General features: G+C 45.2%; 1 protein-coding gene across 3 annotated transcripts; it reads left to right on the top strand.

The window, feature by feature from the left end:
* Window positions 1-2,701: 2,701 nt before the first annotated feature.
* prr12a (proline rich 12a) lies at window positions 2,702-24,934 on the top strand. Of its 3 annotated transcripts, none has more exons than XM_062055796.1 (15): window positions 2,702-3,810; window positions 5,233-5,390; window positions 5,925-6,086; window positions 6,309-10,933; window positions 12,518-12,739; window positions 12,836-13,514; window positions 14,017-14,513; window positions 14,604-14,720; window positions 14,812-14,945; window positions 15,081-15,526; window positions 15,608-15,727; window positions 17,334-17,431; window positions 17,529-17,657; window positions 23,475-23,570; window positions 23,660-24,934. In XM_062055796.1, exons 1-15 carry the CDS (start codon window positions 3,728-3,730, stop codon window positions 23,792-23,794), a joined length of 7,701 nt encoding a protein of 2,566 aa, XP_061911780.1. In that variant the 5' UTR covers window positions 2,702-3,727; the 3' UTR covers window positions 23,795-24,934. The 3 variants fall into 3 exon arrangements, with proteins under 3 accessions (XP_061911780.1, XP_061911779.1, XP_061911781.1); XM_062055795.1 differs by having other exon boundaries at window positions 2,703-3,810; window positions 17,526-17,657; XM_062055797.1 differs by lacking the exon at window positions 2,702-3,810 and adding an exon at window positions 4,858-4,949 and having other exon boundaries at window positions 17,526-17,657.
* The last annotated feature ends 13 nt before the right edge of the window (window positions 24,935-24,947 follow it).

Here is a 24,947-nt window from a genome sequence, read left to right as displayed (position 1 = left end):
GCAGCCAGTGCATGTGAGTCGTCTGTAACGGCACTAATCACCTCAGCACGTGCACATGCAACATGTGTCTGCTGCTGCTTCTTATGCATATGAAACACGAACCGCCGGCCTTTGAATGTGCCGGACAGGTCAGGCTATTTTCAACCTTAGAGACTTTTCAGTTACATAACAGTTTAGCGTAAACAAGTGCCCCAAGGTGCAAGTTGAAACCACAATAAATGCAGTCAGTATATGCTTTATTATAACACATGTATGCATACACATGTCAACAAGTAGATATAAGTTCTGCAATTAAACTAAAAAGAATGCACAGATGCAATTATATAAAAAACTCACCAATTGCCGACGTCCTCCTTGATAACCTGGCAAGGTGCCGGCAAGGCTTCGTCACAGTCTGGCATGTTGACAGAACAGCTGCAGTTTCTTTTGGGAGGTGTTCTCCTGGGAGAGTTTGCGGTCAAGTGTGGGTCTAACACGGAAGGGCACATACAAGCATGGAGAGGGTGAGGAGGGGCAAGGAAGGCAGTGTCATAGCATATTAGCTTCAAGTACTTTGGGACAAATATTCATATTATTGAATACTATGTATTGTTTTCTGCATGTCTTCCTATTTAAGTGTTTTTTTACCAAATACCATAGTTCTCCTTTGTATGGGGGAGCTTTTTTTTTAATGAATATGCAGATAACTGACCTTTTGAGGCATTCATTGTGCATCACAAAGACCCTCTTAATGCATCTCAAATACTCACAACAGGGGAGCGAGCATGAAGGCCTTTTTCTTGGGAGAAAAGAGTGGAGACCCCGACAGTTGGCTTAAGATGTTGGGTTAACAGTTTCTACATTTGTTTAAGCAACAGCACAGTATTAGCATTGAATGAAATATCGCAAATGAGGTGGCACGTTTTCTTTAAATAGAAAATGCTTAGGGATGCTTTTTTTGCAACATAGGACTATATGAGCCTTTTTGAAATTCTAACATGTATTGACAAACATTAAAGTGATTTTACTCTCTTGCAATTCTGCTGCTGGTTCGTCGACAGCTTGCAGGCTAACAAGTGATAAAAACAAGTATATTTTGCATTAAGTTATGAATGATTCATTTGTATGAAGCAACCATCTTATCATGATGGTGAAATGGCCAGTTGTTTGTTTCACACTTTAAAATACGAATGGTAATAACAAGTTAGAATGTATACATTGTATCAACTACAGAAAAGAGCTATAAGGATTATTCATAAAGTAGATTACTTAGAACACACTAACATATTATTGATTAATTCGGGTTTATTGAAACTACAGGAGCTAGTAGAGTTACAGACATTATGTGTTATGTTTAAGGCTAAAAGTAAAACATTACCAGCAAATTTACAAAAAATGTTTGTCATCACTTCTGAGAATACAGAGCATAGAAGAAAAGGTCATTTCAAACATCAGTATTCAAGGACAACTTTAAAACAAATGTGTATATCAGTGGTGGGGGTTAAACTATGGAATTCTCTTTACAATGAGATAGAAGACTGTAAAAATATATTCCAATTGAAACAAATATATAAATACAGAACAATAAGATCATATGGACAGCCATAAGTGTTTACATTGTGCTTTATATTTATTATTTTACTTATTTTTTGTTTGGTTTTGTATTTGTTTTGTTTCCTCCCATGAGGTGTATTACTTTTTTTTTTGTTCGGTTTGTACTTCATGAAGTTTTGCACTTGTTGTGTTTTTTGTTTGTTTTCATTATATTTGGATGTATTTGTTTGGTTTATATGATATCCATTAAGTAAGACTACGTATTATGTTGAAGGGCACAGGAAAATGTAAGATTTTTCTTCATCCTGCTCCTTCTCAGGCATTGGTGTGTAAATGTGTGTTTAGTTGCTGAGGTTTAATTGTCTATCGATCAAAGATGCACATCAATGAAGGAGATCAATAAAAAAAATAATGATTGAATACTGTACAATGGGCACCATAACATGGTTAGACTGAAATAAGGAGTAGAAAGAAGCAGATCTATGTTCATCTTACCCATGTCTCAGCAAATTCACATCCATGTTCACACACACACAATAGCTCGTGTTTACAGTTTTGTAAAATGAAAATGATGTACAATAGTGATAATCTGTTACAGAAATTGAGCCAATAGATGGTATGATATGATGATATCATATCATCATGCTGCCATAGCAAAGATAATGAACCTCTGTTCTGATTTGACATTGAAAATGACTATTGTAACGTTATGTTTCACTTTGGCAGTGGTGTATAATTACAAAGTTTAGAATATGTTGCCTTGCCCAGCAACAAAAGAGTGACACACTATACATTACAATAAACATATTGTTTAACGAAAACAATAAAAGCATAAAACAATACATATCTAGTATTAGGTCTTATTATAGTGTGCAGGTGTTCCTAATGTTATGACCAGTGAGTGAGAATGTGCAGTACCTCTGTCGTCCTGCTCCAGTGCGGCGTGTGCCATCTACTGGTGCATATTTGAACTGCAGGGGGAGCCGAGCAGACAGACGCTGGCTGTTAAAGTAAAATAAACACTATTGGTGTATGAATAAAATCAACATAGAACTAATTGTAGTTTGGTGATTTTAATAAAACAGATGCATGTGTGGTCTTGGCGGTGGAAGTGTCCCAGGAAACATTAGGTTGTGAATTAGCACAGATTTCCCTACTTGCGGTATTCTAACAACGTCACGGCTTGCCGAGTTTCCGTGTTTGTGTTTTTTTTTTCAAGTTAGTTCAGCAGAACAATGAAGGGACATGTGGAAAAGCAGGCCGGGTTGGTTAGCAGACGTTCCCGGGGAGTGTAGGGGTGGTCAGCGCGGACACGGAGCAAGAGGGAGCCTTGCGAGGAAAGGAGAGGGGCGGACGGACAGCCGCCTTCAAAAATGGCGTCTCCGGATGAAAATGTGTTTCGATACATATGAGAAAAAACCGCGGCCTGGCTTCTTTTCGGGGTATTTTTTTATTCCTATTGTCGCGTTCTTGGCGTGCGGGTGTCTCGTTTGACTACAAGAGGAAGCCATAGACACGAGAAGTTAAGGGAAATAAGGCCGCTTTTATTTATATACGTCGTTGCTGACAGCTAGCATCTGCTGCTAGCATGCTAGCAGAGAAGGAGGGGTGTGCTAGTGGCGGTAATGGCGCTTGCTATTTGCATTGAAAGGACAAACATTTAAATTAGGGATTTCTCCTTGTCTGGGTCTGTGCTGGGTGAATCGCTCGGGTCGTGTCCCTGGCGCGTTGCGATATTTTCTCGGCGCTAGCTCGGCGTAGCCGAAACTAGCCTTAAAGAAAGGGGAGGAGGCATCGAAGGAGCGGAGGAGAGAAAAAAAAGGGGACGCGTTCAAAATCAAATGTTTATCAGGAATTCACGCATTGGCGGCCAAATCCGCGACATCTTCATCATGAGCCGGACTGCTTTTGGACTCGCTTCGTGGGAATGATGCAAAAGGCAGGAACATGAGGAAGAGCGTGTTTTATCGAGGCGCTTGGATTATAACCCCGTAGACCCCCCTCTTTTTTCATCCAGCTTTCTCCTCCTCCCCTCCATTTCTCTTTCAATATGCTGTTTTCCACTCCTGAGGACTTGCTTATGAAACCGGGGAAAATAGCCTGAAACCGAGCGCACGGGAAAGACTGGATTGGATCCCCCTTTGCGACGACGCGTTCGCCCCCCGGCATCGCACACGGTTGTACCCCCACATAGATGGATAGAAATTACCCGGGAACAGGGTTCGGCGATTTGGGCGCTGGAGCAGGATGGAGTTACGAGCGATCGGCCAAAGCAAGGTAAGGAGGAGGCATCGGGGGCAGCCAGACAATGCACGCATGCACGGGGGGCACCGGGTAAACAAATTGTCGCCATTGGGCTTCACACTCCGCGGATGCATTGTCATCCAAACAGTTGCATAGTAATAACATTATCCACAGCAATGGACGCGGTGTGTGCGTGTCGTGGGGGTGGGCGGGGTGGAGAAAGGAGGAAAAAAAAAAGGTTGAGGGGGATTTTGAATTGAATGTGATTGACAGACAGTGGCTTTTTAGGTGGATGCCTGGATGGGGAGATGGTGGGGGTGTCTCCACAGCTCCCCCCCCCCCAGTTTGTGCAGGCCTGGACATGCTCTGATAAATAAATAAATGTACTGCGTTAATAGGATTGATAGAATGCTGCAAAAAGCTCCACAGTAGCCCCCACTACTCCCATGACAGACTCCAACGAGAGGGTGTATTACTGTATAATTGTAAAACCAAAAAGAAGGGTAAATGTGGTCGATTTCTGTCAAAATGTCCACATTTTTGCTGCATTTGCCTGGCTGATTGGAGACGATTCGCTCATTTGCATAATGAAATCGTGCCATGTAACACTGCATCCTATTCGCAACGTGGATCTCAGTGCAACTTGATGATGTGACGAGGATAATGTTGAAGATGATATAGTTTCACACAAAAAAAATGCCAGCACCGTGCACCAGACCCGTGTTACCTCCACGTTAGCATACCTAGCTAGCTTTGCAGCGCACGGATGTCAATTGCGGCCTGCTAGCATCACTTAGCTAGGCGCTTGTAGCACATCTCTGTCCGGCTACCCTCAGCCTTGGAAGCTATTGTGCTTCTTTAGGACGCGATGTGTGCTCCAGCGAGAGTTGCTGATGTATGCACGACGCTCGGCTGAATTTTTTACACCGTCCAGCTGTTAGCTACATCACCGTAATCAATGGGAGCTGACAAATAAATAGCTAGTCTCGTCTATTAATCAAGAGCGCTGCGCTGCACTAATCTGCACGAATATTGCCCCAATGATTTATTTCCTGCCCGAAATGCAGCCCCTTGCGCACATTAATAGCAAGGCCTTGTGTCTGCTTTGCTGTCTGTGCTGAGAGGCAAGCACAATTGCTAGCATGTTCAAAAATGGTCAGCTGGTCACGCATGTGAGCTGCAAGCAATTCATGTTCACTTCATGCATGTCATGTTCTAGATAAGCTGTTGGAATAAGATGATTTGCAAAATGTGCATTGGCCCTTGATATTGACTAATATTGTAATGTATTGATTATGTGATGTTGCAAGACATGCAATTTTGTAGGAAGAGGCCATCCTCTGTGTGTGTGTGTGTGTGGGGGGGTCACATTTTTAGGAGCAGCTGATGTTTTTTTATGTAAATGTACTCTGAAATTAATGACACTTCACTATCCACCGCTCTTCCTCCTCCTAGTCTTGTCTATGGGAGTTCCAGATCATCCCACCCTGAATCGGAGCTCCTCCACCGCCAAGCCTACGCCACCCCACACCCTCTGCAGGGCTATGCCACCAATCACCACCCAGGGAGCTCCGGCCAAGGCGGGGCTTGGGGAGCAGCTGGACGGAGTTTGGGTGAGATAAAATGTCATACCTACCCGTGTCACCAACATTAGGACCCCCCCTGCCCCCCAGGAATGAATTATGGGGTGGCTGGGCAGGTCCTTGCTAGAGACGTTTGCTTGAAAAACGTGCTCAGCATTATTGGATTCAGCCGAAGGCTTCAGAAAAGACAAAAGAAGTTATGCATTACAACACTGGACTTGATTATGAAATATAGCAATTTAGGATTAAAACTTTAATTAATACAATATATAATATTTATAATATCAAAGTAATATGATTGATGGACTGACAGATCAGAGAAGGCAGATTCTAGTAAAAAATAGGCACTGTGAAAAATGGATTATGTCAGTAGAACTTTAACATTCTTATCTCAGTATTAAGAACAGATCATATCTTGGACTCACTTTGTGTGTGACTGACACTCATTCTTCTTCTCGCCCATGGGACTTGCCTAAAGTCTGCTAAATTGCTATTGCATTTCATAGTTGCAGTTCACACTTCTTTTAATACTAATACTAACAGGACTATGTTTCCTTCTCAAAGGTCTGTCGGGGCTGTTTGACACTGGCCTGCACCACGCCAGCCCCTCAGCCCCCGATGCCTCCGTCATGAATCTGATTTCAGCACTGGAGTCCCGAGGTCCCCAGGCTCCCCCCTCTGCCTCCTCCCTACTCTCCCAGTTCCGCACACCATCCTGGCAGACAGGTGGGCCTGTGTTACATCTTCCCTCATGTGTTGACATTCAAACAGACCCCACTGTCAATATGACATTTAAAGAACCTCCTGTTGGTTCTATTATCTTTCTGCTGGCATCGTAGAGTGGCTGGTCATTGTTTTTCTTTCAAGATGATGATTCTTGCTTGCATTTAGTGGATGGCTAGAAGAATGTTTTTGAGTAATTTTTCTTTTGTTCCCCCCCCTAAACAGCGATGCACACGTCAGCTCCTCCAGAATTATTTATTTCTGGGGCCCTTCCTGGCTCTGGCTCCTTCCCCTCCTCCTCCGCTCTCTCAGCCTATCAGCACCCAGCATCCTTTTCCAGTCGCTCCTTCCCTGGTGCATCCCTTTCTCTCCAGGACACGCCCACGTTTAGCCCCACATCCAACGGTCTGCTCTCCCCACATGACCCCTTACTCCACATCAAGGCTCCCTCCCAGTCCAGTCTGGGTTTTGACAGACTCCTGTCCTCGCAGGGGGCTGCAGCAGCCGCCTACAGGGGCAGCCAAGATCCTACGGGTGCAACATCAGCCCAGGGGTCCTCTGCCAGGCACCTGCAGTCGCACCAGTTCAACCTGCTGTCATCGCAGCTTCAGGATCAGTCCTCCCAGCTGTATAATGCCTCAGTATTCTCCTCCGCCCAGCCCCAAGCTCAGTCCCAGTCTCAGTCTAATTCGGCTCAGGAGAGGGCTGTGCCCAGACAGGACAGCGTTATCAAGCACTACCAGCGGCCAACGCCAACGCAGCCGCAACTCTCATCGTCCGCTGCCCACTCCCTGCAGCACTACCTCAGCTGTGGGGGGGCAGGGTACCAACAAATAGCCACCCATCACAGACATGCTGGACTGTCATGCAGCCCACTGGGTGACCAGAGCCCCTCCTCTGACCACAAGGCCTCCTCTCGTACAGAGCAATATCGACCAATCATCCAGCCTCCATATTCTTCATCATCCTCCTCCTCTTCTTCCTCTGCCGGGAAAGGCACCAAAAGCAGCTCCAGCAGTGGCTACTCATCTGCCAGTTCGGCATCGTCCTCAAGAACTCCTCTGACGCCCCCTTCTGCATCCTCTACCTCTTCATCCTCCTCATCTTCTTCGGCCACCCCTGGGGCTCACCCTTCAAACTCAATCCCCACCTCCAGCTCAAGTGCTGCCCCCCCAAGGCAGCAACCTCCCCCTCAAGCTGCTCCCCCTCCCCCAGCCCCTCAACAGCAACAGCCTCCTCCTACCACCACCTCAACACCTCAATCACTCCCCAAATCCTGCCTGTCGGGCTATGGTTCTCCCGTTCCTCCTGTGAAGACCCCCACCTCTGCTCTTACTGGTCAAACCCCACCCCAACAGCAGACTCAGTCGTACTCTCCAAATCAGCCCCCAACTTCTCACCTGGCTCAGTCTTATGGAGGCTTCAGTTCCCCACAGGCCCAGGACCTGAGCTCAGGTACTGGGGCAAAAGGTTATGGAAGTTTAGGAGGGCGAAGTCAATCCTACTCGACTGACATATACGGAGCTGATTCTGCTTATGGATCACTTCCTTCCTCTCTCGGTGGAGCCGGAAGCCCATCACTGGGCTACGGTGCCCCAGGACATTCCCCTGCGCTTCTAAGGTCAAGCGGTTCTTCAGGTAGTGGAGCATCTGGGGGAGGAAGCAGCAGTGGTGCTGCAAGTGGAAACTCGGGGTCAGGAGGTGGAGCAGGAAATGGTATGACCAGTGAGAGAGGTGGAGGAGGTAGCGGGGGAGGGTCTTATCATATTCCAGACTCTAGTCCCTCCCCATCTGGAAACTCGGGCATTATCCGCCCAGGGTTGCACTCTCCTGTGCCTGCATGTCCCACGCAATCTCCCGGAGGTGCTGGTTCTAATAAATACATATCATCTGTCCTCTCCCCGACCTTCCTAAGCTCCCCACAGGGCTACCCTGACACCAGAGGTCCCAACTCTCAACCTCAAACCTATCATCCCACCTCCTCCAAAACAAAGGCTGACACTTCATTGCTCGGGGTTGGTTCTCAGAGATCCCAAGAGGAAGTAGATGATGACGATGAGTTCTTGATCCAGCACTTGCTGCAGGCACAAGCGAGTCCTGGTCCCCAGGCTTCTCACCACCACCCCCAACAACAGCCCCAACAGACATCCCAGCAAACGCAGTCTCAGTCAGCTCCAACGACAACTGATGCAGGCAAAGGCCTTAGCTATGACATGGGAAAGTCTTCTGAGGAAAGGTACCATCCTCAGAGTGTCATACGCACCCACAGCGCCACATCCTCTGCTGGAGTTAGCAATGCAGCTTCTGCAGGGTCCATCTCTGGGCTGGAGGGCCAGCTGGAGATGTCATTGAAGAAACAGCAGCAACATCAACAACAACAACAACAACAACAACAGCAGCATCATCACCAACAGCAGCAGAGAAACGAGAGACCCGCTGGGAGCACCAGGAGTAGTGGAGGCCGAGGCAGTGCTGAACAAGTACACTCGCATCTTCTTCACCATGACAACTTAGGCTCAGTCGTCCACTATGGGCGAGGGGACCCTTACACGCAACACTCACTTGGTCCCCAACACTCCTCACATAATCAACACGTGTCTTCACATTCGCAGATACCATCCCATTCCCAGATGGAGTTACAGAAAAAGGAGCGTGCCGAAATCCCTTATCATCGAAAAACACCAGAAATTCAGCCACAGCATCCACAGCCTCAAACCGCCGCTTCTCTTATGGATTCCCCCACGGATCAGTCCCACCAGCCGCCACACCTCCTCCAGTCCGTGCTGTCCCATACAACACGCAACAAACTGGAGCCTCATCCACAGCACCACAAGATGGACACACACCGGCAACACCAACAGCACCATAAAATGGACACCCTCCCATCACATCAGCAACACCCTAAAATGGACTCCCACTCACAGCATCAGCAGCACCACAAGATTGACTCTCATTCCCAACAGCAGCAGCACTCCATTAGCCAGCAGCAAGCTGCAATGGAGAGTGCTGGTGGGCGACTTGGCTCTAACAAGCATCAGGCTCAAGCTCAGTCCCAAACTACTCAGCTCCAACTTCAACTCCAGTCACAAGCTTTAGAGGTGGCAGCTGCCCATTACAACCATGGACCCTCTTCACATCAACATGAACAGGGCAAACAGAGCTCAGTGGTTTCTTCTTTAGACATGCTGGAGCGCTCTCTTTCCCAGACATCGAGCGCTGAGGTAGCCATTGCAGAGGACAGACGTAGTGGGGGAAGAAACGGAGGAAGCAGTGAGCGCCACAGACAGCAAGAACAGCAACAGAGGCAGCACCCGTCTCACCATCACCAAGCGCCACACACGGCCTCAGAACTTCACTCTTTCCTCTCCGAGCCGGAAATCGGCATGTCCACCCCTTCCCACATGCACCACCTTTCACAGCACCACCCGCAACAGCAGCACCCCAGTTCTCAACACCAACAAGGCCATCCTCACCACCCTCACGCCCAACCACAGACCCCACACCCTCACCATATACCCCCTCCCTCAGCCACAGCCCATTCCCAATCCCAACCTGATTCGCAGCAGCCCCTACCATCACAGCTCACCCCCCAGCAGAGCCAGCTGGACCAACAGCGCTCAGAACAGCACCAGTTTGACACTGTTAGTCCAGTGGAGAAAGCAGACCAGAACCAACAAAATAACCGCTTTGTACCCCTCACGTCCATCTGCTTTCCTGACGCCCTTCTCCAGGATGAGGACCGCTCCTTTTTTCCAGGCATGGAAGACATGTTTTGTGCAGAGGACTACAAGTCAAGCTGTGCTGGTGGTGCAGGACCCGGTCAGGAGGAGATGAATGAAAGCCACACTGGGCAGGAGGGTCTGGGCTCCATGAAAGCCGGACAGAGTGGAGGTGGACCTGGGGCAGGTAGTGGCTCTGGCTATGATATGATGGGTCATCATGGAGATCAGGGTTATGAGCCATACTGTCACAGCCTGCAAGAGCCCAGCAACAACACAATGACTCTGGATCTTGACTCCCTTAAAACCCATGAACTGCCCTCCACAGTTAATACTGAACAACTGGGTTTAATTCAGTCCCAGGGCCCACCTATGGGTATGGGCCCTAATACTGCTGGACCTAACACACCTGGTACAAAGATGTCATCTGGGCCCGGAGGAACCAGCACAGGAGCAAGTTCCGGCGGCCTCCAGTCTCCGATTTTCTGCTCATCTCGTCCGAAGAAGCTCCTTAAGTCTAGCTCCTTCCATCTCCTGAAGGAGCGCAGAGACCCTAACACACTGCCGAAGAAAAGTTATGCTCAAGAGTATGAGTTTGAAGATGACGAGGATAAAGCTGACCAGCCAGCTGACATCAGGTTGAACAGTCGCCGGATTCCTGACCTTCTTCCAGACTTGGTGTCCAGCTGCAGAAAAGGAGGGGCAGGCAGTGGGTCTCTCAGCCCTTTAATGGGCGACATTGACTTCTACCACTCCTCTGGCTACCCATCAATGGGGGCACACTCTCTTTTGCCTCAGGATGGCCCTAAAAAGAGAGGTCGGAAGCCTACTAGGCCGAAGAGGGAGGGCCCCCCGCGGCCTAGAGGCAGGCCTCGCATCCGCCCCATGCCCGAGCCCTACACGCCGCGAGGAATGATGGGAGAAATGGCCGGAACGGTGAGCGGCGGAGGGGGATTCAATGTGGAGGGGCGAGGGAGGGGAAGGGGGCGCGGTAGCCGGGGAAGAGGAGGTCGGAGAGAGGATATGTACATGGAAATGAGCGGTAAGGAGCCAGAGCAGATGCATCACCACCAGCAGCAGCAGCAGCTTCATCACCAATCTCAACAGCATGAACCTATCCCACCTCTGAAGGTCAGTAGACTTATATTTATTTAAATAATTGGTTTCAAGTTAAAGAGGCTGTTTGCAACTTGCTCAAAGTAAAATTTTTGAAACCTAAAATATGAAAAGAACCCCACTGGCTAACTTATGTTACCACTCGTGGTTTAACATAACCATGTACTGTACATATTTTTTACAACTACTAATTATATTGTTAATGAAGATTGCTAATCTGAGAAATTTGTCTGGAGTTCAGGCTTGTCACTCACCATTGTCTTGTCCACATGTACAGGCAGGGGGCACGTGTGCACACATAAAATCAGTCCAAGAGAAGCAACTAACAACTTGCATAGCTTTTGCTTGGTCTTAAATGACGTCACGTCTGGCTCATTAAATATGCGTTGTGGTCAAGCAGCGTCTGTTCTCAATGTGTACTAGGCGTCATGTAGCCTTTCTCGAAGAAAAATGCCCTATGCTTGCATTGTTTTCGGCTGTACAAACCGTTTAAATCGCGAAAAGGATAAACGTTTCTTCAGAGTTCCCCGAGAGTAAATCAAGATGGGTGGAAGAGTGCAATATCTTAGGAAATGACGACAAAGTGGCACGCACTCCACTCCAAAAGAGCAGAGAGTCGAACGTACAAGTTGGCAGTGACCACTTTGTTAAAGGTTTGTTTAATATACTTTGCTTGTTTAGTATTTCTCATTGAAGTATTATCTTGATATTGTTAGTATTTTAATTTCAACAAACAGAAACTACAAAGTCGGGGTCAATGATAACTTGTCAGGAAAGGTACTTCTACGTCTCCCCTCTTGTTGAATGTGTCAGAGTATGATGACTACAGGACAAAATTTAAATATGGTGATGATTCAGTAATTGTTAGTTTGTTAAATGGATATGCAGTCACAGGTGTCAGTTGTCGGGTGCTGTTTGTTTACATGGATGCATCCTCGCAAGACGCAGAGATAAATCGTGAAATGCAACCTTAGCTGAGCAAAAATGATGCATGATTTATTTGGGAGAGTCTTGATACCCATTTCCTTGACCCAGCCACACACAAATAAGTTTTGCCTACAACTTCTTTGCATGTGCACACAACTTATTTGTATGTGCTTTTTGTGTGACCCGTGCTTTTCCAACTTTTCATTTGTTTTGTCGTGTAGAATGATGTCTGGAGCACAAGATAGTTAAATATGTCTGGGGACTCCACTGATGCATAATCATTGACATCACTCGACAAATCGTTTTTTGATAAAGTATAGGGATCTAGTCCATTGCATAGTTTGATTTTTTTGCTCATATTTTTGCAGGAAGATCTCGGCCACTTGCATCTTGGCTCGGTTGACAACTGTTTTTCACTTTCGTGAAGAAGTCACGTGACGGGATACAAGCAATACATTGAATATACATTGAATATACATTGAATGATAGCTAATGTTAGTAGCTAATGCATGTGCGTGTTTGTTACAGACGGGTGTAGTTTACGTCATTACGTGGTAAAAGCCGAGGGCGGAATGTAATGCTTACAACACCCTGGAAAGTTAGCGGCCTCTGTAAAGGCTGCAAAAATATGCCTAAAAAAATTAATCATATTTTTTTTCCTATTTGTTAAAGATCAAGTTGCCAATTCCCATGTCCTCCTCCGATGCCTTGCTGAGGACAGACTCTCTGTCTGGCACAGACCCCGCTTTGTCTGATGGCTCAGTTGGGTCAGCACCCTCGCTTGGACTCAGTCCTGGTCCATGCAGCACTGAGAGCACCAGGATGCAGGACAAAAACAAGCAGAAAAGCCTGATGATGAATGAAGGAATAGCTGGGGATGGTCTGGAGGAAAGGGTAAGAGCTTCTGGATGATGATGCCATGTTAAGCATCATTATTTGTTTATATATTTTTTTGGAGCAATTTAAGATGAGTCTATGTGTCACTTCTAGGGTGATGAGAAGGATTCTGAGTCCAAGGCTGGCTTAGTCGCTTCTTTCTTAGACTTCCTCAAGACCGGGAAGAGACCCCCAGGCTTGGATATTTCCCCCGGGATGGAACCTGACAATGGTGAAACCTCCCCTTGCAAATCAGGCGGTCTGCGCCCACTATCCCCGGTGCCTCCGCCGCCCCTGCCGCCACCACCTTTTGGGGACAGCGAAGGGAATGGCGGTCTTGCCCTGGGCAGCTGCCCCAGCCCTAAGCGCTTGGAGGACGAGTTGAAGCGGAACCTTGAGACTCTGCCCTCGTTTTCCTCTGATGAGGAGGACTCCGTCGGAAAGAATCAGGACCTCCAGAAGAGCATCTCCTCAGCCATTTCCGCCCTGTACGACACTCCTCAGCTTACAGCCAACATCCATCCCTCGTTACCTCCTCCGCCGCAGTCTTCACACTCCCCTCTGACACCCACATTGCTGCCCCCTACCCTTAGCCCTCAGCCTGCCATGCATACACCCCATGCACAACTCCAGCCCGATGAACCTGGCATCCTCCAGTCAGAGGACGAAAACATGGATGAGAGTAATGAGGGGGAGAATGAGCAGGAGAGGAATACTAGAGAGAATGAGGAGAACGATATGATGGAGGAGAGAGAACCTCAGCTGGAGACTCTTGGTGCTCCTAAGCTTGAAGGTAAGACAATGTCCATTTATTTAGCAATACCCGATTAGTGTTAGCTAATGTACACACACAATATATGAAATAAAGTGAAACAAACAAATATAGTACAGAACTACTCCAACATGCTGTCATAGAAGCCTAACACTATTCAAAGAGTACATCCATGAGCAACTTGAAGGATTACCATATATGTAAACAGGCAGGCAACATTCAGAAGAGGAAGAATTGTATGCAGTTTGCATTATTATGAATCTATTCTTTTGATTACATGTCACCATTTCTTTTTTGAGGATTAGCTAAAATTAGCATTTTTCAGCATTAACAGATGCCGTCTCGTATTTACCACACTGTCTCAAGGTTTTTGCATTCAATTATATCAACAGTTAGCATATCATTAAATCAGGCAGCCTGTGTTTTCTTAAATAGGCTGTTTAATTATGTTCATGGTTTAAATACATTGTGGTGCTCTATTGATCTGTCACGTGGTCCTGAGCCTTGATCTCATTCTTTCCAGTGTCCCTCCCGGAGATTACTCCTGCATCAGCAACCCCCGAACCTCTCTCCATCCCACCATCTCCTGCTTCATCTTCCTCGTCTCCTTCCCCCCTTCCTCCTCTTTCTCTTCCCTCATCTCCTCCTCCACCACCGGAGGAACAAAGAGAGCACTCCAAGCCTCCGAGTCCCGTTGCTGCAAAATCTCTGACTCCTCCACCTCCCCTGACTGCTACGCTCCCTTTGCCTGCTACTTCTCCCCCTCCTTCTGCCACTTCTCCTCCTCCCGCACAAGCATCTCCGCAGAAGGAGTCTCCAACACCCTCCCCAGAGTCCCCAGCTTCTCCCGAAGAAGAGCGACCACCTCCGAAGCTCACCTCTTTGCACCTGGCTCAGAAGCAAGAGGACGCAGCCATTGCCGGAGAGAGCGAGGAGGATGAGAGCGAGAGCGGCGGGGAGGGCATCTTCAGAGAGAGGGATGAGTTTGTGGTGCGGGTGGAGGACATTCGAACACTCAAGGTATTTAAGCGGAGAATGTGAGCTCCCTTTTATAAATGTCCTCTTGAGATCTAAACCCCTCACAGATGCTTACACACTTTTTGCACACAGTTGGCCCTGCAGACTGGCCGGGAGCCTCCACCTATCTGGAGGGTGCAGAAAGCCTTGCTGCAGAAGTTCAGCCCAGAGATCAAAGATGGACAGAGACAGTTCTGTGCCACAAGCAATGTAAGGAAGCTGCCCACATCATTGGTATTTTCGTTAGTAGATTAGCAGTCAGAGTGGGACATCCTGTAAGAGTTTTGTGTTTGTCTCTTAGTATCTTGGCTACTTCGGAGATGCCAAAAGACGATACCAGCGCATCTATGTCAAGTTTTTGGAAAATGTCAACAAGAAGGACTACGTCAGAGTCTGCTCTCGAAGGCCGTGGCGTCGAAACACACCTACTCTCAGGTATATCTTGATAACATTTTTAATTTGACTCATTTGGACCACCGAGCAACAATGAAGTAAAACCAATTTAATTGTGGTTAATATTGCAGTTTGTTCTGTATTTGACGTTTAATGTAATTTGTCAATGTGCCGTAGGCGCCAGTCTTTCCCCAGAATGGCTTCTCCTCCATCAAACCAAGCGCCACCAAAAGAGGAACGATTGACCCCGCCCAACCAGCGAGAGAAGGAGCCGAAGGAGAAAACGAGAACGAGCACGCCACCGGCAAAGGAACTACTGGAGAAAAAGGAGGTTCTAGTTGCAGTGGCCAAGTCCAAGGAGAAAGAGCGCGAGGTGGATAAAGACAAGGACAAGCGAGTGCAGCCGTCTGAGGACAAATTGGAGAAACGCACCACAGAACGCGGGAGAGCCAAGGATGAAAGGAAAGCACCAGAGAGGAAAGACAAACCTGAGCGAACACCAAAGTCCAAAGCAGCTAAGGTGAAGGCCGAACCTCCCCCTAAGAAGAGAAAGAAGTGGCTGAAGGAAGCTCCCTCCTCCTCAGACTCAGACTCCTCGGATGAAGCCGCTAGTGAGAATGAAAGTAAGATGAGTTTATATTATGTCTTTTAAATAGCTGGAAGTTTTCTCGTGTTGATTGAAGTTGACTTCCTTCTCCACTTAGTGCCCGTGAAAGGGGGCGTGAACAACCGAGCCATGAGGGAAATGTTCCGCAGCTACGTGGAAATGCTCGTCAGCACAGCCCTGGACCCTGACATGATCCAAGCCTTGGAGGACACAGACGGTGAGAACTCATCTAACTAAGGAAAGCACAGATGTGGTGAATGTGGAAAAATCCTCAAAGAGATCAGCAGCAAATATTACACCTTCATAGAAAGCTCCTCTTTAACTAGCAAATGAACGCAACACATTACCTACATTGTTTTCCATACATTCATTTATTTGCCACAGATCCATTTGAATTGCCCTAAATAGATTTGGTGCTACATGTTAAGAATTCCCCAGGTTTGTGCTCTTTTTTTCTTGCAAAAGGCTATTTAGAAACCTTTTACTTTGAAAGTGTCACTTCCGCTTATGGGTTTGCTTGTGTCACGATTATTTTGTTATTGGTCATGTACCTTTTCTGACATTTTAGGAGATCTATTTGAAGCATTAATGACTTCCGCTAAGTGTGTGAGACGCTTGATGTTCTGATGTTATTATAGTCAAAAGGACTGCGTTTGCTTGTTATTTGGTAAACAGCATCTGCTATTATCAGGAATCCCTGATGTCCTCTATTTAGCGGAATTACTCTATTCTTCTTGCCCAGTGATTCTCAAATTGTAGTGCTACACGGGCTCTATCTAGTGGTACGCCAAAGAGCCACCTAATAAATATAGGCATATTCCGATGCCCATACGGCACGTTTTGGAGGTATAGGTATCGGAGAGTACTTGTAACTAAACCTCCAATACCATACTAATATGTATTTTGTGAGAAACTTCGGGTGCACACAAGCCAATAAGTCTGTAAGCATGCTAATGTTGCTACACGGAAATAACTTGACCAAAGCCTCAATGGAGGACTGCGCTACCAAAGCAAACATCATGCCGGCGGTGTGAGAAGCACGGCAACATTCAAACTTTACAATACCTCTGTTTCGAGGAGTGGGACATTTAAATACAATTTATTCAAGCACTAGAAAGACCGCCATGCGGACACACACAATGAAGTTGCCACGACTAAAGTTAACGAGGCGGAACAAAAACAAACTGACAAATCCATTACAGCTGAAAGAAAAGTTTTCACGAGAATCCAAACATGGAGTCGGCATTCGCGGTAAACTAATGGCATTCATAGTATTAAATGATAAACCGCTCTCAGTGGTGAAGAATGTGGGATTTCACCGCTTGCCTAGTTGTAAATACATGAAACAGACGGTTGACTAGACTGTTGGCAAGCTCGTCTTCACAAAATTACAAGGCGCGGACTGTCAGCTTCACGACAAGATATTTGGAGCATATTGGGTCGGCCAGGGAGCTAAGGCATCTAATAGATAGAAACCATTGGTAAATTTTCTTGCATCTATCCATCCATCCATTTTCTACCATTTGTCCCTTTCGGGGTCACAAGGGTGCTGGAGCCTATTCCAGCTGCACTTGGGCGGAGGGCAGGGTACACCACGGACAAGTCGCCACCTTTTCGCAGGGCCAACACAGATAGCATTTTTCCTTAGCCCTTGCCCTACTCACCTGAGCTAGTTTCTGTATAATCCTACTTACTAACAATAACCCTTGCGAGCTGCTTTAAATATTGACTGACATGTCTGAGAAATGCCAGCATTTGAAAGAATGACAAGCAGGTCGGCTCGTGTTATTAATGATATCACCTCTACCTTGTCTGGGTGCCAGATGAGCTTTATCTCCCCCCCATGAGGAAGATCGACAGCATCCTCAGCGAACAGAAGCGGAGGTTGTTGAGGAGAGTCAGCATGAGCTCTCAGCATCAGGTAAAATCTGCTCTGAGCTGTCCTTCAGGCCTGTCCCTGATGCCCTCACTCATACTACTTGTGTGTAATTCCCTGCATGGTCTCTCTTCCACAGGAGGTTCTGCATGCGTACCCCCAGATCATCGTGGACCCCTTGGACTTGGGAGTGGTGAGGGTGCGGCTTAGCGGTGACGCCTACAACCGCAAAACTCTCAACAGAGTCAAGAAAAGTCTGCCTAAACCACAGGTGTGTTGCAGAGGGCTTGGAAAGTTAAGTGTAACTCGGGCGTAGTACACTCAGGAAAGCACAAACATCCACCAAAGCCTGATAATCCTAATTTGGATCATCACCAAATCGCACACCATCAGCATATGTGTTAATTTTTGTCATTAATTTACATGCATTATTACTCAAACAGCTGGCAACGCTATTGACTACACCTCACAGTGGACATGTCCAAATTGTGTCCTCAGTGTGAATATTTAGTGTTTATCAAGCACTGCCTAATCCTCTTGGGCATGGATTTAATCAGAGCTGCATGGGTTGTTACTGGAATCTTCTTCTACTCCCCAATGACGACATCACTGGTGGATGTTCGACACTTTGAAAAGGATGCTCAATTGGGTTCGGGTCGAGAAGAGACTTCAGCAAGGCACCTGATCATCTTGGAGGCGTGTTTGGGCTGCTTATGTTGAAAAAGCACTTCACGGGCCGCCATGCTGATTATGGAAAAAATTATAATCCAGGTTATTTTTGATTGATATTGAAATCACGATTAATAACATGAATATTCATTAACTTGAAAACATGAGTATTGATATAACCACAAACTCAACTTTAAATATAATTCAAAACAACTGGATATGAATTAATAACGGATAAGCAACAAATAAAGAAATAATGACAACAATAATAACAAAAAAACCCACCAGCAATATGAAAATATATATATATTTTTTGTTCCCTTTTTTGTTCCCTTTTACACTTATTTTACCACCATAGAGTGTGCTTTTTGTGATATAAATAAAATTTAATAAAATATGTTATCAAATGCAAAAATCTTTACATTATTTGATGCAATACATCTTTGGTCAATTTTGACAAGTATTTTAAGTCAAAGCCTAATAATTGTGTAAATGAATCAGTAAGCGCTTTAAGTACTTTATGCTTGTGTTAGATACTTTTTTGAAACCTTTTGTTAGTGCTGTCAGACAGGATGTTGCGCACAGCGCTGTTATTGTGAAGGGTGGAAAGTGTTCTGCTCTTCTGAGATTGAAATGTAGAAACGACTTGAGGTTGTTTGGGGGGGGAAAAAGCGCAAGCCTCTTAAATTGCGACCGCTGTCCTGTTTGTACATTGATCTTGCGTTGAAGATGTCGTTCACAGCAACACAGGCAGATGAGATGTGTTGTTGGTCTACGGATTGTTCTTGCTAGCTTTAAGCTTCGTACTTCAGTCGCTGTTTCAAGTGGCCATCTCAACCTTGTTTAGTTCAGGTCAAATACATGTTCCTTCTCCTCACAATGACAGCATTTCAGTCACATTTATGTCAATTTCCCCGACATTCTGTGTTTAACAGTGGGTTTTATCGGCCAATTCTGTGATTCGGTCCACGGTTACATTAACGTGAAAATGCCTTACTTTTTTTGTTGAGTTTAGTGATTATTGATTAGGCATACTGGCGCTTTGTCAAATTAAAAGTAGCAACCATGATGAGATCCGAAACTTTTAGTAAATGTGGTCTTTTTTGTTCCACACATTTGCTCCTCATCCGTTTCACCGCTACAAGCTCAGGACTTTGCATGCATGTTACACGGCTCAATCGTTTTTTTACGGTTATAATAATTTTAGGATCATCAGAAGTCGCAATCGTGATTAAAATGTTATTAATTGTCCAGCCCTACTTTGCAATGTCACATGCTGTACATGATGGATTTGTCTCACTGAACCGCAGCTTCTTAGTGCTGGTAACATTCATGCATCTCTTTCTCTTTCTCTTTCTAGTTGGTAACTTGTGTTACCAACTAGCTAATAATACATTTATGTGTCAAGTTCAGTGAATCGCTATACTGCTATACAAACTGTACACTGACTACTCGAAAGCATATCCAAATTGTATAGTATTTTACCTTGCGAAGAGATACTATGACAAAAATGGTTGCTGCAAGAATATTTTAAGCACTCTGCAAGGGTGATATCTTGACTTACTGAATATTAGTCTATAACGAGGTGTCCAAGCTACAGCCCGGTGGCCTAGTTCGGCCCGCCGGCGTATTCTGTGCGGACCGCGAATTGTCTCAAGTTTAATAAGAAGTCTAGCCTGCAGCGTGTCTCGAATGTAATTTTCTGATGTTACGAAAATGCCGCCATCTTGAAGATAACATTGGTAATTTTGGTCAAAGACCATGAGTTTTATAGTGACAACCATGAGCATAGCATTAATTTATATGACCCAATGCAAACAACCTTTACCGCTCATGGTACAAATAAACTATAACCAACGCAGAAAATCAACACGCAGGGTTGCACATAACACACAACCTGCTCACTAAACTTCGTGGACATCATAAAAAATGTCCACGCACCATACACAATTTTAAATAATAGGTAATAAGCAAAACACTTTTTCTCCATACTCTAGCACGTTTGGCGCATTTCAGCTACTTAATATTTCTGATTGATAACAACATTTTAAGGAGGTTGTCAAGAAAGTAAACAAGGTAAAAGTTGAACTTTCACATACTCTTAATATTTAAATGTTAATCATTTATACAAAACCCAAAACCAGTGAAATTGGCAAGTTGTGTAAATCGTAAATAAAAACAGAATACAATGATTTGCAAATCCTTTTCAACCTATATTCAATTGAATAGACTGCAAAGACAAGATACGTAACGTTCGAACCGGAAAACTTTATTTTTTGCAAATATTAACTCATTTGGATGCCTGCAACATGTTTCAAAAAAGCTGGCACAAGTGGCAAAACAGACTGAGAAAGTTGAGGAATGCTCATCAAACACTTATTTGGAACATCCCACAGGTGGACAGGCTAATTGGGAACAGGTGGGTGCTATGATTGGGTATAAAAGCAGCTTCCATGATATGCTCAGTCATTCACAAACAAGGATGGGGCGAGGGTTACCACTTTGTCAACAAATGCGTGAGCAAGTTGTCCAACAGTTTAAGAACAAGATTTTTCAACAAGCTATTGCAAGGAATTTAGGGATTTCACCATCTACGGTATGTAATATCAAAAGGTTCAGAGAATCTGGAGAAATCACTGCACGTAAGCGGCAAGGCCGAAAACCAACATTGAATGCACGTGACCTTCGATCCCTCAGGTGGTACTGCATCAAAAAACGACATCGGTGTGTAAAGAATATCACTACATAGGCTCAGGAACACTTCAGAAAAACCACTGTCAGTAACTATAGTTGGTCACTACATCTCTAAGTGCAAGTTCAAACTCTACTACGCAAAGCGAAAGCCATTTATCAACAACACCCAGAAACGTCGCCGGCTTCGCTGGGCCCGAGCTCATCCAAGATGGACTGATGCAAAGTGGAAAAGGTTTCTGTGTTCTGACGAGTCCACCTTTCAAATTGTTTTGGGAAACCCTGGACGTCGTGTCCAGAACCATCCGGATTGTTATAGGCGCAAAGTTCAAAAGCCAGCATCTGTGATGGTATGGGGGTGTATTAGTGCCCAAGGCATGGGTAATATACAAATCTGTGAAGGCACCATTAATGCTGAAAGGTACATACAGGTTTTGGAGCAACATATGTTGCCATCCAAGCAACGTTACCATGGACGCCCCTGCTTATTTCAGTAAGACAATGCCAAGCCACATTCTGCACGTGTTACAACAGCGTGGCTTCATAGTAAAAGAGTGCAGGTACTAGACTGGCCTGCCTGTAGTCCAGACCTGTCTCCCATTGAAATTATGTGGCGCAATATGAAGCGTAAAATACGACAACGCAGACACCGGACTGTTGAACAACTTAAGCTGTACATCAAACAAGAATGGGAACGAATTCCACCTGAAAAGCTTCAAAAATTGGTGTCCTCAGTTCCCAAATGTTTACTGAGTGTTGTTAAAAGGAAAGGCCATGTAACACAGTGGTAAAAATGCCCCTGTGCCAACTTTTTTGCAATGTGTTGCTGCCATTAAATTCTAAGTGAATGATTATTTGCAAAAAAAAAGAAGTTTCTCAGTTCGAACATTAAATATCTTGTCTTTGCAGTGTAGTCAATTGAATATAAGTTGAAAAGGATTTGCAAATCATTGTATCCTGTTTTTATTTACGATTTACACATTGTGCCAACTTCACCGGTTTTGAGTTTTGTATATATGTATGTATATGTTTATGCATTGTATACGTGTGTATATGTGATTGTGTGTATATATATATATATATATGTATGTATGTATGTATGTATGTATGTATGTATGTATGTATGTATGTATGTATGTATGTATGTATGTATGTATGTATGTATGTATGTATATTATATATATGTATATAATATTTATATATATATATATATATATACGTATACAGTATATATAATATATTTGTTACTTTACACCACATATGTCAGAGTCAAGGCCCGCGGGCCATATCCGGCCCGCGAGAAGGTTTTTTACGGCCCTTGGGATGATCTTGATTTATTATTAGAACCGGCCCGCAGACCGCAGATCTTTTACACGCACCAAGCGGATGCCGGTCCAAGGTTCCGAAAGGGTGCGAGCGGCCCGCCGGGACGCGCCTGCCGGCCGAAGGGCTGCAGCCCGGCCGTCAGTCGCGGAGCCCGCCGTGCCACGCGCGCCAAGGGGGCGGGCCGAAACCCGGCCCCGAGGCCCTGAGACTTCTGCTTTGTTTCCCCAAACCGCGCGTCACCGCCGGGCCCGCACCACCGTCGGGCTGCAGCCCGAGCGTCGGTGGCGGAACCCGTCATGTGCCGCGCGCGCCAAGCGGAGCGGGGGGGTCAAGCGGGCCGAAACCCGCAGGCCACCCCCTCACCACGAGGCCCTGAGACTTCTGCGTTTGACCCCTACGCGCGGCCCGTTGGGACGCGCCCGCCGTCAAGCCACGAGGGCCAGCCGTCGGGTCGCGGAGCCCGCCGTGCCACGCGCGCCAAGGGGCGGGCCGAAACCAGCGGGGGGTTTCGGGCACCCAACTCGCCTCCCTCCCACGGAGGGAGGAGGGGGGTTTAATGTGAACATTACTGTGCAATCACATATTTAGAGTTTTTACTCAATTCAAGTTTAAAAGTTAAAGTTTAATATTTGTTTTCACTGCATGTTACTTCTCCTTAAACAAAGTGTTGTTTTTGATTTATAGATTTTTGCACTTTATTTTATTGTATTTCAATTTAATTATATTTTAAAAATATTTCAGTTGAGTGGATGATAGAAAATTGCTATTATTGTTTTTTTCTTTGAAGTAAATTTAGCCCACTTTTGCTAAAATAGAAAATATAGGCTACTGATGGTGCCTTGAATACCGGTTTCTTTCATTTAATGTTCATGTTATGGGGATTTTTATATAAAGGAAATTTGTCTTTTGTGTCTGTTGAAAATTAAAGATTACTGACAGAGCCATAAGAAAATATTGCTTTATTTATCTGATCATATTGGAATATATTTGTTAGGTTTTCAGTAGGTTCAATTAGGTTCACTAGACTATATGCGTCATTTAAAAATTTTTCAATGAACATTCGAACAGTCCGGCCCTCGGCTTGTAGCTAAATTTTTTATTTGGCCCTCCGTCCATTTGACTTTGACACCCCTGCTTTACACGTAGTCTGCTTTTGGCCCCTGGTCAAAAATGTTTTTCTTTTGCCCGATGTGGCCCCAAGTCAAAATGTTTGGACACCTTAATTAGAACAGCAACAGACTGAGATATTTCATTGCCTAAAAACACATTTGGATATGTGGTTATTTTACCTTATGATGCAATGGTGATTTGAGCACCTAATTTGTGGCAAATACCACTTTCATTTGGATTCACCTCACCAGAATAACTTTAAATTTTAATCCGATTGTTGTTTTTTTAATAGGACCTGAAGTTGTCGTCCGAGTCCTATCGAATCTACAGTCTCTACCACTCACTGCACCATTATAAATACCACACCTTCCTGCAGTGCAAGAAAGAGGTAAGCTCGGACGCCATGAGCTGCGCTAACCTGCGGGTGTGCTTGAGTTTCAGCGTCTTTTTTTTCTTGTTGTTTGGCATCTCCCACAGACCAACACCATCGAGCAGGCGGCCGAGGACCCGGGCCAGGAGGAAGTGGTGCAGCAGTGCATGGCCAACCAGAGCTGGCTTGACACGCTCTTCGGCTCCTTCATTGAACTGCTCACGCTCAGCACCAAAGCCTGAGAGTACAGCCCAGGGAGATGGGATTAATTAAAGTAGGATATGAAAAAAATGATGGATCCCACTGTACAGCCCCCCTATCCCCCCTACCAACTTTCCTCATATCTCAAAGATGTGAGGATGTATTTTCAAGGCCCTTGATGAACTCAAGGCTGTCAGAACAATGCCCTCTTTTTTCCCCCTTCTTGAACAATGACTAAAGACTTGTGTTGCACTTCGTGAGGAGTGGGACCCCACCGGATTAGGGGTCACTTGCGGGTCAAGAGGGATTCTGACCACCACCCGTGAACAGGAAGGCAAGATGGTAAAGAAAGAAAGGAGCCACAACGCCACTAACATCTTGTTAACTGTGTGTCATTTCGACAATAGCGCAAAGAGAAACTATTACTGCTTAGTTTTTACATAAATTATTTTTTTGAAAAGACTAACATCAGCTGTGGGCTTTCAGAAAAGACTGGAAGAGGGCGAGAATGCTTTTTAAAGTGCGTGTGGAGCGTGCAGCGAACATGGACTCCAACCAGTAGATGTGTTAATAAATGCCCTCTCTCTCATTCTGTGCTACGTGAAGGGCAGCACGACTCAGCTGTGTGATAATATATAAACACATTTTTATTATTTATATGAGGAGGTTTTTAACTTAACAAGCGCTGGATTGCTGCCCTAACATTTGAAATACTTTTTATTGTCCACAGGTTCAGTATACAATCGTGACCCACATATCCAAGCCGTCTTCCCCTCTATACGTAAGAATGGACGTTAAGACTGACATAATGTATCAAATACAGTGGGTGTAAAATAATAAGAAAAAAGGTGAAAAAAGAAATGGGAGAAAAAGAAAGTGGGGGAAGTGTATTTGAAACTTTACATTGTTGTGCTTCAGTTCAATCATCAGTCATGCAGATGCAAAGAAAAAGTACATTTCCGGTGCGGTAAGGAGTATAAATAGGTCATATTTAAAGAAGAAATAGTCATGTCATTTTTATCATTTTGATGTATGTGCATACTTATTTTGAAAACAATCTAATTTTCCATACAAAAAAGGAAAAATGGTGTGTAAATATTGTACAGTTCTTGATGATATTCTTTGTCCTTCTGTACATTAACTCTCCTGTATTTGAGAAACAAATAAAACCTGCAAAGATCCATGTTTATGTTT

Source organism: Entelurus aequoreus, linkage group LG08 (assembly GCF_033978785.1).
Source record: "Entelurus aequoreus isolate RoL-2023_Sb linkage group LG08, RoL_Eaeq_v1.1, whole genome shotgun sequence".
NCBI classification, from domain to species: Eukaryota; Metazoa; Chordata; class Actinopteri; order Syngnathiformes; family Syngnathidae; genus Entelurus; species Entelurus aequoreus.
Note: the sequence above shows the minus strand (reverse complement) of the source record. Positions and strands in the feature narration are given on the sequence as shown.